General features: G+C 53.8%; 1 protein-coding gene across 3 annotated transcripts in view; it reads right to left on the bottom strand.

Annotated features, from left to right (window-relative positions):
- PHF2 (PHD finger protein 2) overlaps positions 1-14,415 on the bottom strand; it is a 96,660-nt gene extending 82,245 nt beyond the window's left edge. The window contains exon 1 of one of the 3 annotated variants that reach the window (XM_036855914.1): positions 14,056-14,415. In XM_036855914.1, the coding sequence (XP_036711809.1) occupies positions 14,056-14,153 (98 nt within the window). In that variant the 5' untranslated portion in view covers positions 14,154-14,415. The remainder of the gene's footprint in view (positions 1-14,055) is intronic. The other 2 variants (XM_036855913.1, XM_036855911.1) reach the window with 2 other exon arrangements.
- Positions 14,416-16,220: the final 1,805 nt, after the last annotated feature.

Raw genomic sequence — 16,220 nt, 5'->3', positions numbered from 1 at the left:
GGTAAGGTCCCTGTCCTCAACCCCTACCACACCCCTGAGGGCATCAACTTGGAGGGTGTTTAGGGGTGGGGCCTGGGAACAAACTCTGTGCTGTGACCCTACAGGGGGCAGCCCAGAATGAAGGGAAGGCTGTGGTCCCCATTGCTGCTATATCTTGAGGGAGGAGTGACTGGTATGCTCCAAGGTCCTATCCTGCTGGAACATTCTAATATCTGTTCTTTATCTTTTTTTTCTTTTTTAACCATAAAGGACAAGAAAAGCAAAGATCAGGATATTGAAACCTGGATGGGCTCCAGCGGGCCCTTGCCCCAGACTCCCAGAAGGCACAAATGCAAGGTGTAGGGCCTGGAGCAGACATGTGCTGCGGCCCCCTGAGGTGAGTGCCTTTTGATGGACCCTATCCCAGAGGGGACCGGGGCCATGAGGCTAGGTTGGTACAAGCTGGGCCTCAAGGCACACTTCAACAGCAGCCAGCATGACCAGTGGGCAGTGAGCGTGGTGAAAGGACACTGGCTGTGCTTGATCACCTCCAACCTAGTGGTGTGCTGGGAACACTGAGCATCAATGTTGCCATCCCTAAATCAGGGACCTCGCCTGGCTCATGGAGCGGGTCCTGAGGACAAGATGAGGCACACACATACCTTGGACCTCACTGTGCAGAGGGCACCAGAGCCCTCCGTCCATCCCAGGGACACTCACACTGACAGATACCCGCAAGCACAGCATTAGGCCTTGTCCATAGTTCCCTCCGACAGACAGGACACTTCCGGGAAGGCCTTGAAGGATTCTCTTGCCAAGCGACGGGTAAGAATGGCAGGCTGCCAAGTGTTGCTGGGTGACCTCGCCAAGAGCCTTTTCCTTCACTAACTGACAGTGTGTGCAGATCACGGTGAACAGGCCGGTGCTGGGAGATGACTGCGCGCTCCCAGAGGAGGACACGCTGGTACAACAAGGCTCTGTGACCACGTGCCATCATCCAGACCAGCGGCCTCATCACAGGGACCGTCTGCACAGGGATTCCCCCAAGAGTTTAAAATGAATCTGAATCCTGGAATCCCGGAGTGTTGGGAGGGAAGTGGCAAGGAGGCAACCAGGCCCAGCTCTGCCACCCCTCAGGTCTCCAGTGGCCAGCTCTGAGGGTGGCTGAAGATGGGCTGGATCCTGACCCGTGGTTCCAACAAGGGACCTTGGAGAGCTGGCCAGGCCGCCCGGGTGACACAGAGGTCCTGCAGAAAAGGCAAATGGGCAGGCAAGGAAGGGAGGCCCCAGCAGGATGACCCCGGAGTGGGGCAGGCCTCTACCTGGACAGGCATCAGGCCACCTCCTCCTGACCCCAGAACCTCAAGGCCAGCTGGGCACAGCCTCCCACTGCAGACAGGCAGCCCGGCCACACAGCGAGGTGTTCTGGAATGGGGGCCGACAGTCATCACTCACCGAATCACAGCAGGCACAGGGCTTCCCGCACTCAAACGTGTGCTGCTCAGGACTGGGGGCAGGGGGGCTTCCCCAAGGGCAGAACCAACCAAGAGGGTTCCGGCCCATCTTTGGGGAACACCCCAGGGTCTGGAAAGAGCACCAGGCTGAGAAAGGACACAGACTGCTGGGCAGCCTCTGTTTCTCGTTTGTGAAAGAGGGGTTTGGACCAAGTCCTCCCTGGGAGGCCCAACTCGCACATCCTATTCCAGTGGTGTGTCCGGAGGGCAGGAGCCATTCAAGTGGATGGTGGTAATGTTGGCCCCTAAGGCAGAGCGTAAGAGTGGGGGAGGGGGGGAACTGCTCTCTTAGTCAGCTTTTCAGAGAGGCGGTGCAAAAAACCACTTTAATTACATCTTTCTTTTCCAAAGAGTAGTTTGAAATCTAATGAAACAATACAAGTCTGAGATCTAGAAGAAACTGTGAAAGGGGAACAGCACCATGATCCTAAATGGCAGCCCTTGTGATCAGGACCACGTGGAGAGCGCCCCATGTCTGTGTTGCAGGGACCACCGCAGGGCTGCTGGGTGACACTCAGCTCCCTCACAGGGTCACAGGTAGCCCCGCGAGCTGTCAGGGTGCCCTCATTGGGGCTTGAGTCCTAGGTTCAGGGATGTGTGAAGGTGCCTGGGGGGAGGCCTCATGAGCTGGAGACATGGCTCCTCAAAGGTACACAAACCCTGAAGGATCTTCAGGGTCAGGATCAGAGGACAAAGGGGTCCAAGAAGCCACCACAAATGGAGCAGCTGGGTGTGCAAGGCCTCCAGTAAACGTGGCTCTGTGGGGAGGACTAGGAGTAGGAAGTGCATGGCAATGAAGCAACATGGACTCCTGCGCTGTGACCAGGGTATGGAAGTGATGTGAAATGCTAACGATCAGAGAAACTGAGCCGGGGCATGCACAAACTCTACCATGGCTGCGACTTTTCTATAAACCTAAAACAAGTCTAAAATAAAAGTTTATGAAGAAAATAAAAGCAAATGAGGCTGACTTCACAATAAGACTCAAAAGGAAGGGAGAGGGGATATTTAGCAAACAAGTGAGCTTTCACCCTCTGCCAGCCCTGGAGGTTTGCAGGGGCTCAGAGCACTGCTGGAGCGGGAGGAGGGAGAGGATGGGAGTGCCCCCCGCTGCCCTGACCCATCATTTCACTTCTCAGATTCAACCTGCTCTTTTTGTCTTTGTTAGAAAGCATCTGGGCCACTTACAAAATCCTACAATTGTAGGGAGAAAAGGATTTAAAAGTGAGTGAGCTTAATAATTAGACAACTACAAACTGAAATGATAATATAATAATATATAATATAAAAACTGCACTATAAAACCATAGTGAGATACAATTTTTCACCTTCCAGACTGAACTGACAAAAGATCAAAAAGTTCAGAAAATGTGCTGCCAGTGTGTAGAGAAATCTGTACAACCTATCTGGCGATTTTAAAACCTGAAATGCTTCCCTTCAACTCAGCACCTTTATTGTCTTGGAATTTATCCAACAGATAAATTTGCACATATGCACACGTAGTCGTATGTACCAGGACGCTCCCTGTACAAAACTGCAGTTGCTCCAGATGAGAAACAAGCTTAACACCAACCAGGCCAGAGGAGACGGGGAGAACGCATCCCTGAGCGCAGCCCACACAACAGAGCCCTGTCTGAGAACTATGTCCCAGGCAGAGCCATGCCCGCAATGTGTGTCTGTGTGCCTATGTGCCTGAGAAAAGAGAGAGGGGGTGGTTGCCTGACACAGACGTTGTATAGACAGAAATCTCTCAGCAGTTTTTCCTAAGGGCCTGCAATCGAGTTGGTTCTGGTAAGAAGACAGCTTTTCACTACATATTCTTTCATACTCTTTTTTAAAAACCCATGTCTTAGTGTTCTGTTTGCAAATTTTTTCAATTAACTATTTTTAAGTGAATAAATGCAGTTATTCCTTATCACAATAAACATAAGAAAAGGGGTCAGAAGCTCCATTTTCTACCCAATAAAGGTGAATATGTTTCTGCAGAAGTTCAGTCGCCTCTTGCCCTCAACTGGCGGCAACTGTGTCCCTCAAGGGACATCGGCTATGCCTGGAGGCACTTTTGCTGTCACAGCTGGGGGGGCGGGTGCTACTGGATTAGTAGGCAGAGGCCAGGGATGCTGCTCCACATCCTGTACAGCAAAGAATTTTCTGGCCCCAATGTCCACAGAGCGCAGGCTGAGAAACCCTACTCTAACGTACACACTATTTCCCCAGATGTGTCCAGTCTGGGGCCAGTTTCAATTATTAAAAAGGTTTTTCTCAAATTGAATGCAAATCTGCCTGCCTCCTTCTCCAAGCCTCAGTCCAGCACTTGGTTTTTTTCACAGTCCTGAGGCTGGGACGGCTGCTCTGCAGAAGGATCACGCGGGGCTGCACCTCCGGAGCTCAGCCGCTGAGTGCAAGGATGAGCAGAGCCATGTGGTGCTCTCTGGTCCCACCAACACCCACCTTCTATTCCAGAGGGTCACATCATCTGTGGACGAAAGGAAGGGAACCACGTGCCCTGTGGAGCTGGAGAAGGGCATAGGATGGGCAGGACTGGGACACGGCATGGGGGGCCTGGGAAAGTGGCTTCATGGCTCCCTGCTCCAGGGTCTCTTCCTCACTTCTGCCCAGCATTACCTTCAGGCCCCACAGGGATTTTAGAGAGTCGGGGGTGGGGAGTGGCTGTGGGACTTGGGAGGGGACATCTCAAGGCCAGCAGAGGGCCACACAGCACACACTGGGCAGAACTGGGCTGAGGACACAGTGGAAAAGCACTTGTACCTGTGTTTTGGGGCTGAACCCAGGTAAAAGGTCCTCAGAGCCCTAGTTCCACACCTAGCTGTGGCTCAGTGAAGGGGGCGCTGATATGACCCGGCCCCTAGACTCACAAAGATGCCCCACCCTCACTTAGTGAGCCACCCCCAGGTTTACCTGTCCACCTCCACATCTGGAGCCAGGGACTGAAATGCAAATGCTTGGTGCTTGTACAGTGGGCAGGTGGCAGGCGCCCTGGCAGACTGGGGTCCAGGTTCCTGAGGGGGATGCTGGAGAGGCCCAGGGGCAGTACCAGGATCAGATGGGGGCCGGCTACACAAGCACCCAGACTGGGATCGAAAGGTCACCATGACAACACGGTACCATGAGAACCACGAGGCCGAACAGCAGCTAAGACTTCCACCTTCCAACAGCATGGGTGAAGCATGGGGAAAGAGCAGTGCCTGGCAGACTTCAAACTTGCCAAGGGGAAGTCAGAGTGGCAAAGCCGCATGTGCCACTTATCAGCCGGTGACCCAGGCCGGCTGCTGGCCCTCTCCGAGCCAGGGTCTCTCCTAAGCAGACTCAAGTCTAGTGCCCTTGGGGAGCTGCTGAAAGAACGAGGTGTTGACAGAAAGTATCTGTTGCTGGGAGCAAACAAGAGGCGAGAAACACCCCTCACCGTCCCAGGTGCCCCTTTTTTTACGAGCTATAGCTCCAAAACAGCTGGGAGATTAGCCATAGTTATGTTAGACTTTCCAGGAAAGAAACTCCACAGGCACCAGTGGCAACTAATCCTGGAGTTTTGCAAATGTCAGCAGAAGGATGTTTAGTGAGAACCCACCCCGAGCTCTGATGCACATCCGCTGTGTTGCCTCATGCAGTGCTGAGGGATCCCCCTCCCCACAGGGTTTGGGGAGCTCTCCTGGGGAGCTCGCTGCACACCTCCCTGGGCGTTGTTCATCTGGGAGGCACACTGGATCAGGCTGCAGTTTCTTGATTATTCCAGGGTGCCAAAAGTCATGCTGCACCAGGCCTCAGTCTCTTCTGCAGGAAATGGGGGCTGAACCCCTAAATCTGTGTCATCTCTCCAGCTGATGGCAAGTCAGCCCAGGAGAGTGGTGAGAGGGGGTCTGGGCAGGGAAGGGTCCTGTGCCTCACTGGGACACGCTCATGTCCCCAGGAAGCACCTTCTCACTGCCCTTCCCACTTAGCCCAACTTCCCTGAGATTCACATTCAGACTCTGACTCGGGGGGTAGTTCTAAGGAGGTGGATAAAATGAGAGGCAAAGTCACAAAGTTACAAGAAGATTTTCAAGTATCAGAGTTCGTGTAGCTGGGCTGGTTATACATCAGTCTGGGATTGCCAGCCCAAGTCTGGCTGTCCCAAGGGTAGGTATCTGTGAGCTCAGACCTGGCCCCAGGGCACTCTCCAAGGCCCATCCAGCCATTCACACTTAACCGGCACTATGGGACCTGTGCCCAGCCCACGGTGTGTAGGGCACAAGAAGAAATGAGTTCCACTCTGCACTTCTGTGTGAAGCAGAAAACGGCACCCCACTTGAAGGACCCAGGCCAGAGACTGTGCCCATAGCTTCCTAGGCACGTGACCCACCCCAGCATAAGGCTCACGGTTTAGTCAGCAGCTTGGGCTGCCATCCCAGGGGCTTGTTCACTGCCCTCATGTCCTGCTCAACCCAAGGAGCAGTGCTGACCCATCCTACAGATTTGCATTCACTGGGACCTCCTGCCTTCTGGGGTCCTGGGCACTGTCCCCCATCATTAACATCAATGAAGGGGCGCTGGTAGGGGGAGCTCCAGGACAGACACACTGCTGCTGTCCCAGCCTATCACGTTGTAGTGTTGACCTCAGCGAGCTGATCTCTCCAGCCACAGTTCGCTTGCCTCCCAATCAGAACAGCCCACCACCACCAAGCCCTCAGGGGCAGTGGCAAGTTCAGCAAGGCCATGTGCAGCACATGCCCAGCAGTAGGCCCTGATCTACTCAGTGGCAGCTTCCTCAACAGTCAGGGTAAAGGAGATAGAGACCTGCATGGCGACCCCCACACAATACAAGAAGGAGCCCCCCAACACATGTGTATGAAAAATGCCTAGCCCAGGATGTGACACAGGCAAGGCTCAACAAACACTTAAGATTAAAAAGGAAAGCAGCACCCCTCCCAGGGCATGCAGACACACTCTGGACACAGGACATCCACAGGCACCCAGCTGAGTGTGTACACACCCCAGCACATGCATGAACACCTGCACCCCACACATGTCTGGTTCTGGAAATTCAGCTGCCACATGTTAAAAGGTGATTTTTTTAATAAAAAGGGTAAAAGCACCGGCAGTGAATAATACAAAAAGGAAATTACAAAAACAATCCCACTTACAATTGCATCCAAGAGAATGAAGTACCTAGGAATAAACTAAATCAAGAAATTTAAAACTTGTACATTGAAAACTATAAAACATTGCTGAAAGAAATCAGGGGCTACCTAAATCTAAATAAATGGAAAGACATCCCATGCTCATGCATCAGAAGATGTAATACTAAGATGTCAATACTACCCAAAGCAATCTACAGATTCAATGCAATCCCTGTCGAAATTCCAACAGCCCTTTTTGCAGAAATGGAGAAGCCAATCCTTAAATTCATATGGAATTGCAAGGAGCCCCAAAAAGTCAACATAATTTTTTTAAAAGAACAAGGTTGGAAGTCTCACACTTCCTGATTTCAAAACTTACTACAAAGCTACAGTAATCAAAACAGTGTGGTACTGGCATAAGAACAGACATACAGGCCAACGGAATGGAATGGTGTCCAGAATTAAATCCTCATGTATATGGTCAAATGGTTTTCAACAAGGCTACCAAGACTTTCGATAGGGAAAGAATAGTCTTTTCAACAAATGGTTCTGGAACAACTGGATACCCACATGCAAACAAATGAAGTTGGATCCCTACTTCAAATCTTATATAAAAATTAACTGAAAATGAGTCAAAAACTAAATACAAGAGCTAAAACTATAAAACTCTTAGAAGAAATCAAAGGGGTAAATCTTCATGACCTCAGATTTGGCAATGGATTCTTAGATATAACACCAAAAGCATAAGCAACAGTAGAAAAAGACAAATTGGACTTCATCAAAATTAAAAATGTTTGTGCATCAATGGGCATTACCACAGAAGTGAAAAGACAACCCACAAAATGGAAAAATATGTGCCAATTTTGGATCTGATAAGGGTCTAGTGTCCAGAATATATAAAGAACTCTTAAAATTCAAAATAAAAAAAAGAACCCAATTTTAAAATGGGCAAACTGTTTCAACAGACGTTTCTCCAAAGAAGATACACAAATGGACAACAAGTTCATGAAAACATACTCAACATCATCAGCCATTACAGAGATGCAAAACAAAATCATAATGAGATACCAACTCTCACCCACTAGGACGCCCATAATTTTAAAAATAGAAAACAACAAGTGTTGATAAGGATGAGGAGAAATCGGATTGCTCCTGCATTGGTAGTAAGAATGTAAAACGGCGCAGCTCCTGTGGAAAAGTTTGTTGGTTACTCAAAAAGTTAAACATAGAATAATTATATGACCCAGCAATTCCCTAAACAATTGAAAACAGGTCTTCAAACAAGTATTTGTACACAAATGTTCTCAGCAGCACTACTGACAATAGCCATAGGTGGAAAAAGCCCAAGTATCCATAAACAGAGGAATGTATATACAAACTGTGGTATATCCTTACAATGGAGTATTATTCAGCCATAAAAAAATCAGTGAAGTTCTGATACATGCCACAACATGGTTGATCCTAAAAAACATTATGCTAAGTGAAAGAAGACAGACACAAAATGTTACATATAGTATGATTCCATTTATATGAAATGTCCAGAATAGATAAATCCATAGGGACAGAAAACAGATGGGTGGTTGTCCAGGGCTGAGAGGAGGAGGGACGGGGAAGTTGTTTAATGGGTTTTCTTTTGAGGTGATGAAAATGTTTGGAAACCAGATAGAGATAATGGCTGCAAGTCATTCTGAATGCACTAAATGCTATTAACTGTGCACTTTAAAATGGTTAAGTTCATGGTATGTGAATTTCACCCTAAATTTTAAAAAAAGGATGAAAGGCGGGTTTCACCATTTGCCTGGACAAACACCACAGGACCTTCAGTTCTTATGCTCTGAGGTCAAAGCCAGTCACTGGCTGGAATTCTAACTATGTTTTACACAGATGTTTTTCCACGGATGACCCAGCACTTTGGGTGGAAGTGAAGAGACCCTGCACCCTGAAGCAGAGGGCCAAGCCCCATTCCAAAGAGCACGGTTAGGCTCACTTCCCACCAAGCCAAAAAGTTGAGAACCAAGACAGGCAGAAGTAGGGGGATGGAAATGGAGTGAGACAGAGGAGAGGTGCAGGGATGGAGGTACAACTCTAAATGGGAGGCCAGCGGGTGACTGGGCACACCTGAGACACAGAGGGTGCTGCAGAGGGCCCAGCTTCCCTACTTGGCACCGGATGTGGCCTTCCTGCTGAGAAGATGTTTCCATCCACATAGCATTTCAAAACCGTGGACAGTATTGGGGTTTTCAGCACCCTGAGCCAGAATATGCCAAACGCCACTTCTGTCCCTGCACCTGGCAGAGGCACGTACACCTGCTGCAGGTGAGGAGACGAGACCCCCCCACATCTGCTTGAAGTGGGAGGACAAGGTGGCCCACCTGGCCCACCACCCAAGTAGCTGTGAGAACCAATAAAGAGGATAACTGTGAACTAATCCTGACGCCATAAAGGCCAGCCTGAGTGCGAGCCCTGCAGCACTATTAGTCACATCAGTCATTTAGAAGTCAATTGACGGCTTTGCTTTACCCACACCGGAATCTTAGGAGTTAGATTCTTCTAGCACACTTTGTCGTGGAACATTATTTTCTGGCCAATACTCCCTCCCAACAGCAAATCTGCTCATTCTTTTTGAAAAAGGCCCTGCCACACGGCCAGGTGCCATGAGCACAGAGGCGAGGGGATGGCCCCAGAGGATTGGGTACCCAGCAGTGGCAGGGTCCACATGAAGTACCCCAAATCTTTGCCCGATCTCAGGCCAACTGCAGCCGCACCTGAGCCAAAGTAGCCCCAAACAAATGTGGGCTGCAGTGCAGAGGCTCACACCAAGCATGTTTCTGAGCCAATATTTTCAATAAAAGCAAACATTCTGGTAATTACCATGAGCTCCAAGTCTCTTCCTTTGAGATTCATCTCATTTGGAAAGGATCAATGGACAGGGGACATCTGCTCTGCCCTCTGTAAGTTGGCAGAACATTCCCCCAACCTCCTTTGGAACTTCTTAAACTCACACAGTGAGAATTCCTCATTTAAAAATGATGAATCGTTATTCCTAACCACGTCAAACACGCCACAATTCCATTGCCATGTGAATGGCACTTCCCCCAGTATTAAGGGATCTCAGGTTGGAAGACTTAATTGTCAGCTCTGATCACCTAGATTGCGACGTTGAGGCCTGTCCCCCTGGCAGGCCCTCCTTTCCCTCCAAGTGCGCACACTTTGCTGGCCAATAGAGCCAGCCAACAGTCTCACTCTGTGATACTGAGCAGCCATGAGGGCCAAGGACTCAGGAAGAGGCTTTGCCCCAGGAAGCTTAAGGCTGGATGGGGTGAAAGACACAGCGAGAGCCCACAAAGGCCAACCAGTCCTGGGGAAGATGGGCACAGAGATAGGGCCCTGGAGAGGAGGGCAGGCGGATCCCAGATGGAGGGACAAACACACAGGAATCAGAGGGGATCTACACTAGGCAAGTCTTGTCAGCCCACCTTTCTGAGTACTTGCAGAATTCGACCCCTTCTCCACACCCCAGTCCCCACCCCCAGGTCCTGCCTGTCACCTCTCACCTGGACAAAGGCTCCTGTCCCTCCCCACCCTCTTCCCCAACTGTGCCCACAGCAGCCAGAGGGACCCTGTCAAATCCTCAGTCCCCTCCCACTGCTGCTCTGCTCAGAGCCCCCAGGGTGGCTACTGCCTCCTAGCCACACCTGCAGGCCGTCCCTGATGCAGCTTCCTTGCCCTGCACAGTGCTTCCTCAGGGCTCTGAAGCAGCTCCCCAGGCTGGCACGGAACTCCTGATCCACAAGTCTGACTCCCATAGAAGAAACCCTGTAAGAGGCAAGGGAGCTGCCTTGTTACCCCAGGAACCCACAGGGCCAGCACTGCACCCCACACAGAACATGCACCCCATAGTACTTACTGAGGGATAAATGAAACTTCTACCACTGAAGGACTTGTACAGCACCTTCAGCTTTCAAACTCTTTAAAATCAACTTTACTGATTATGCTTCCAAAAACCCTTCAAGTTTAATACAACTGGAACTTAAAGAGGGCCAGGAAGCTTCAGGATATCTGATACTTTAACAGAATCATTCCTATTTCTCAGAGACAGAGACTCTTCACATCAAGATGGTGACAAGGTGAGAGGCCCAGGTCACTCCCTAGAGTGACTGGTCCATGGTCAGATGCCTTGCTGAAGGCAGGGGTGGAAGGACACATGGGGTCTGACAGAAGACAACAGTCATGAGAAGCCCCCCAGTTCTTGGCCCTAAGTGGCTTTGTGGCACCCTAATTGGGGAGGAAGTTTCCCAATGCCTGAGTAGTGCCATGCTTCCCTATCAAACACACAGATAAGACAGCTCTGAAGACAACCAGCCGCAAAATCCATCCCTTCCTAGTCAAAGCCAATTCCCAGGCGACACTACAGTAGGTGCCAGTGAAGGCAGACTAGGCTGACAAGGTATCCCAGCCCCAGGAGTGACTAGCCGTGGTCAAGATGGGGTGGAACACGCGCTCCTGACTTCCTGGCTGAATGAGTACCAGCACAGTCCAGCGGAAAGACCTCCCCAAAGAATGCCAGGAGGGGTGGTCAGGGTGCTCAAGGCTTCCTGCCAAGGTGGACACATTCTGGGAGCAGGTTCTTCCCCTAGAAGGGGACTGCCCCGACCACAATCTCAGCCAGAGATGCTGCTAGAGTCCTACCAGCAAAGAGTTGGCCACTGCCAGTGAAAGTAACCTCAGAGACCCCCTTCCAATCCATCCAAAATGGGGTGCCTTGTAGGGATGTGAGGGGTCACAGGTGGAACAAGAGGGAGCCTGTTACTTTCACAGTTATGTTTATTTTTACAAGTACTGTCTATGGCAAGTTATACTAATGTTCTATTTCAGGGAATGATATGAAGTTTCCTTGGAAAAGAAAGATTCAGGAGAGTAAGGAGACACAAGAGTGAAATGGGGTCCTAGACCTAAATAAATCTGCCCGAGGCCTGGAGTTTGGTTAGCAGTACTGCGCTAGTGTTTCTGCCTCAGTTTCCATGCTTCCAGCATAATTTGATAAGATGTTAACTTCAGAGGAGGCAGGGTGTGGGATAGAAGGAAACTGTACCTTTTTTGTAACTCTTCTTTAGGTCTAAACATCTCTCAAAATAAAAAGTTACAAAGTATTCAAACTTTTAAAAAGTGAGTTGAGCTGTTGAATGTGAAGTAAACAACAGTACAGATGATACACGGATCTGGAAAGAACGGAGGGCCATCCATCCAGGAATATCAGGAGATTTGGAAACATGTGGATCATTTCACACACCTTCCTGTCACAGTGGAGAAGGGCCACGCCAAGAGACGTGGGGGGTTTGCCCAGGGCTGTGAGGGCCACATGCAGCCTTGCCCACAAAGGTCCCAACCCCTGATCCTGTGTTCCCCCATCACAGCACCTCCCCTGAGCCACCCAGGGGACTAAGGACTACAGGAGGTGTTCTGGCCTCAGGGCTCACTCACTTCCGTAAGGGACCCTTGATTAGATGTAGAGAAGATGTGCCCCATGGCAGGGGGAAAGCACAGCCCCTTTCAGACCCTAGGGCGACCCCACATAGGTGGAAATGAATCTGTGCTGATCAAAATGATCTGTGCGTATATCAGATCAAATCAAAGACCTCACATGAAAAATAAGAAATAAAGAAATAAGACCTCCCAAAAACATCCCCTTTAAGCTGTCAGGACGCATCTTTCTCCCTGCCTCTGCCTAAGCCAATCGAGCAAATGCCACCAGCCCCTCAGGCCAGCCCTCAGCCCCTTTCCCCTGCCTGCCCCGCATTCTTGGGTCTCTCCCTACCTCCTCCACTCCTCCCACCCCCTACCTCCGTTCTCAAAGTCTAGCTCAGAACTGGTCTTGCCTTCCCCACCCAGAGGAGAGGGCCCCTGGGCAGCCAGACAAGGGTCCTCCCAGGCCCTCACACTCCCCCAGCCTGGGCACCTAGGGAGTTCTGCAGGCCCCCGGTGCGGGTGGGGGAGGAGGGAGAGGCCCTACCACTTTCAGGGCACTCAGGGCCCGCTTCTCAGTATCTCTGGAACTGAGGAGCCATGAAAGATCACATGGCAGCTCTCACCCTTGATCCAGCCATGAACTCTGAGAGGATGCCAACTGGTGGGTGTGCATAGTAGCAGTGTTCTGGGCAGAGCCCAGCGCTCACACTCCAGGCTCCTCTGCTCTGTGGGGTCTCTGCAGCCCCGGACATCCACAGGAAGGCAGCCCAGGAAGCCCAGGAGATTTCAGTGGGAGTCCCTGTCCCATGGAGTTCCACCCATCCTCACTGGGGTCACTGTCACAGGCACTGAGCTGGGAATCAGGCCTGGTGCTGATCAACCTGAGTGAGCCCTGCCACATCTGGCTGCCTGGCTCCCCACATGTAAACTGGCAGGACTGGACACCATAGTCCATGTTTAAGGGCCACTGGGCCCTCCACAGTTAAAGCCAGGGGGAGGCTCTCCTCTCTGGGGGTTGAGGGACCACCTACCACCACACACCCATCTCCTGCCCCCAGCCCTGCTCCTGCTGGGTTTAAGACTGGAGCATAGGAGAGCACACTACTCTGGCCAGCCTCTGGCGGTCCCGCTGAGGCCCAAACACATGAGAACCTGTTGGAGCAGTTTGGGCACCAGTATCACCTCCTCTTCCTCCTCCTCCACTTACTTCTGGGTGGGAAGGGGCCTCGGGCTTTTGAAAACTCGGCACAGGGCCAGGTCATGGTCACAGGCAAAGGCCAAGCTTTATCTCCCCCCACCCCATCTTCCTCTGAGAGCATAAGGTCAAGTGAAAACCAGGGTGGGCCTGTGTCTGAAAACAGAGAGGAGGGGAATGGGGAAATGTGATGGCCAGGGAGGAGGCGGCAAAGTCACAACACCCCCACCCACACAGAGACACCATTCTGTCACCCGCACTCCCGCCCGGGGACATGCAGGCCGGCCGGGTCCAGGAGCCCTGCTGGGGCCGGGCAGGGGTCCCGTCCACCCGGACGAGGTGCCGGAGCTCCGGGCCGCGGCGGAGGGTGGGAGCTTCGGCCGCCACCTGGCCGGGCCCCACGTCCGTCCCAGCCCCGCCGGCGTCCGAACCCGCCACTCGCGCCTCTCCGGGGCCCGCGCGGGGAAAGTTCCTGCAACTTCGCGGGGGAGGCGGCGGACGCGGGGCCTGGGCCTCGGGAGCCCGGCCTCCGCGGCCCCGCTGTCAGGCGGCCCGGCCGGCCGGGCGCCCCAACTTCCCGGCCCGGCCCCCACCCGCGGCCCCCCGCGGGCCCGCTTTGTGAGCGGCGGCGGCGAGGGGCGCCCGCCCAGCCCCGGCCCCCGCCCCGGGCACAAAAGGGCGCGCGGGCCGGCGGGAGGCGGCGGGCGGGGGCCTGCGGGACGCTCACCGGGCCGGGCCGGGCCGGGGCCGGGGGCCGGGGGCCGGGGCCGGGCGGCTGCGCGCTCACCTGCCGTGGAACCAGTCCTTGCAGGCGTCGCACTCGATCATGAAGCGGGTAACATCGTAGGGGAGCCGGCAGACGCAGTACACGGGCACCGTCGCCATGTTCGCCGCGCCGCCCGCCCGCCCCTCGGCCCGCGCTGCGCTCCCGGGTCGGGCCGGGCGGGCCGGGCCGGGCGGGGGCCGGGGCCGGGGACGGGGCCGGGGACGGGGCCGGGGGCGCACTACCGCCCGCGCGCACCCGGCCGGCGCGTCCACACAAAGCGGGGCGCGCGGTGCAGGGCCGCGCCGGGAGCCGCCCGCTGGCCCGCGGGGCGCAGGGCGCGAGTGTGCGCGGGGGACGGGCCGCGCGCGGGACACAAAAGGGAATGGACGCGCGGGGGCGGCGGGCGGAGAGCCGCGGCCCCACCGAAGGGACCCCCGGCCGCCGAGCGGCCTCTACGTCAGCGCCCCGGGTGGCGCCGCCTCCGCCCGCCAGCCTGGGCCGCCGCTCCCGCCGCGGGAAGGCGGGCCGGGGACCGCGGGGAAGGCGGGCCGGGGTACCCCGCCGGGGGAGAAGGTGGGCCGGGGGAACACTGCTGAGGGAGAAGAGAGACCGGGGGACCTGCCAGGAGAAGGTGGGTCGGGGGACCTGCAGGGAGAGAAGGTGGACTGGGACACCCCTCCAGGGGAGAAGGTGGGCTAGTAGACTGTCATCTGGAAGAAGGTGGGTAGGGGGATTCCCCGGGGAGAAGGTGGACTGAGGGTACAGGGGGAAGGCAGGTCTGGGAGACCCTCTGGGTGTGAGGTGAGACCCCCGAGGAGGAGGACGACGTCCTTCCTGGTTAAGAAGGCCGAGGAGCAACTACTTGGCTCTAAGTTTCATCTGATAAGCAGCGGAGCAGGGGGCAGCCAGGGGTGGGGGGTTCCTCCTGTTCCCTCCTCCCTCCTACCTTACCGACTGAGTTTCTGGCTGGAATACAACTTCCCTTTCCCCCTTACTCCTGGCTGGGGACAGCCCACCCTCCCTCACACGATCTTGATGCTCAGTCCTCAGAGGACAGAATTCAGGGGACCCGGGAGCATGCTGGCACGGGTCAGCTCTGTAAAGAGAAAGGAGTTACCTGGAATTTGAGCTGCCCAGGAGCCCTGGAGGGAGCCCCCAGGCCTGTGAGACCTAAGGTGCAGGGAGGACAGCAGGTCCCAGGCCTCCTGTCTGTGTCCCAAATTGCTGAGTTCTGCTGGTGGCAACAAGGATATAGGAGGAGGGGGGAACCGAGAGGTGCTGCAGTGTTGCTCTGGGCCCAGCATCCTTTGCCCTAAAGTGGTCCTCCCTCCTCACCTGTGGTGGTCAGGGTAATTGTTGAGTGTGAGAGGGGGAGGGGGCCTGGCTCTGAGGGATCTTTTCCCAAGGCATTCTGTAGCAGGCTCTCCCCTGCCCCCTACCCAGCTGCTGCATCCTTTGGGCATCCGTGATCATTTCAGGATGCTAGAACAGAGCTGGCTCCTAATTCAGAGTAAGGAACCTGTCTGTGCTCCCTCACTCTGTCGGTCTTCCCCACCCTCCCTAAGCAAAATATGCATGGTGCTAGGAGATGCTGGCCACCACAAGCACAGAATTCCAGGCTTGGGGCAGGAAACCTGGCTCAGCTCACCTCACAGAAGCATCCCTGACAGGTACTCAGCTGAGGCCTACAGCTGCTAAGGGCAACTTGCTCCACTTGTAGGCAGCTCTCCCTCCTGCTGAGTCAAAATCTGCCTTCACATTGTCAACCGCCTTCCCTCTACAGGTGACCCCTCAACCGCAGCCTCAGCAATGACCAGGGCAGGGCCTTAGCTGGGAGGGACAATGTGAGAGTGGGAAAAAGAAGATGGAGAAGGGGGAAGTGGGGAGAAAGGGATTATCTCCCTCCCTCACCCTCTCACACATTGGTGAGCTGCCCAGGATCTGGAGCACAAGGCCTTCCAACCTGAATTCTAGCTGTGACGCTCACCTCCAGAGTCCTTCCTCCTGGTGACAACCTGGATGGCTCTGGAAAGGGAGTGACTATTAAGCATTGTCCACAATTAACACCCTAATGTGAATTGGTGCAGATAAACAGTACTCAGCCTGCAGATCAAAGTCTGCAAGGAGGCCCAGAAGAGCCTGGCCTGGGCACTGCTGAGTTACCTTCCCCCATGGCAGTACAGAAG

The sequence above is a fragment of the Balaenoptera musculus genome, chromosome 6 (genome assembly GCF_009873245.2).
Source record: "Balaenoptera musculus isolate JJ_BM4_2016_0621 chromosome 6, mBalMus1.pri.v3, whole genome shotgun sequence".
Lineage (NCBI taxonomy): Eukaryota > Metazoa > Chordata > Mammalia > Artiodactyla > Balaenopteridae > Balaenoptera > Balaenoptera musculus.
Note: the sequence above shows the minus strand (reverse complement) of the source record. Positions and strands in the feature narration are given on the sequence as shown.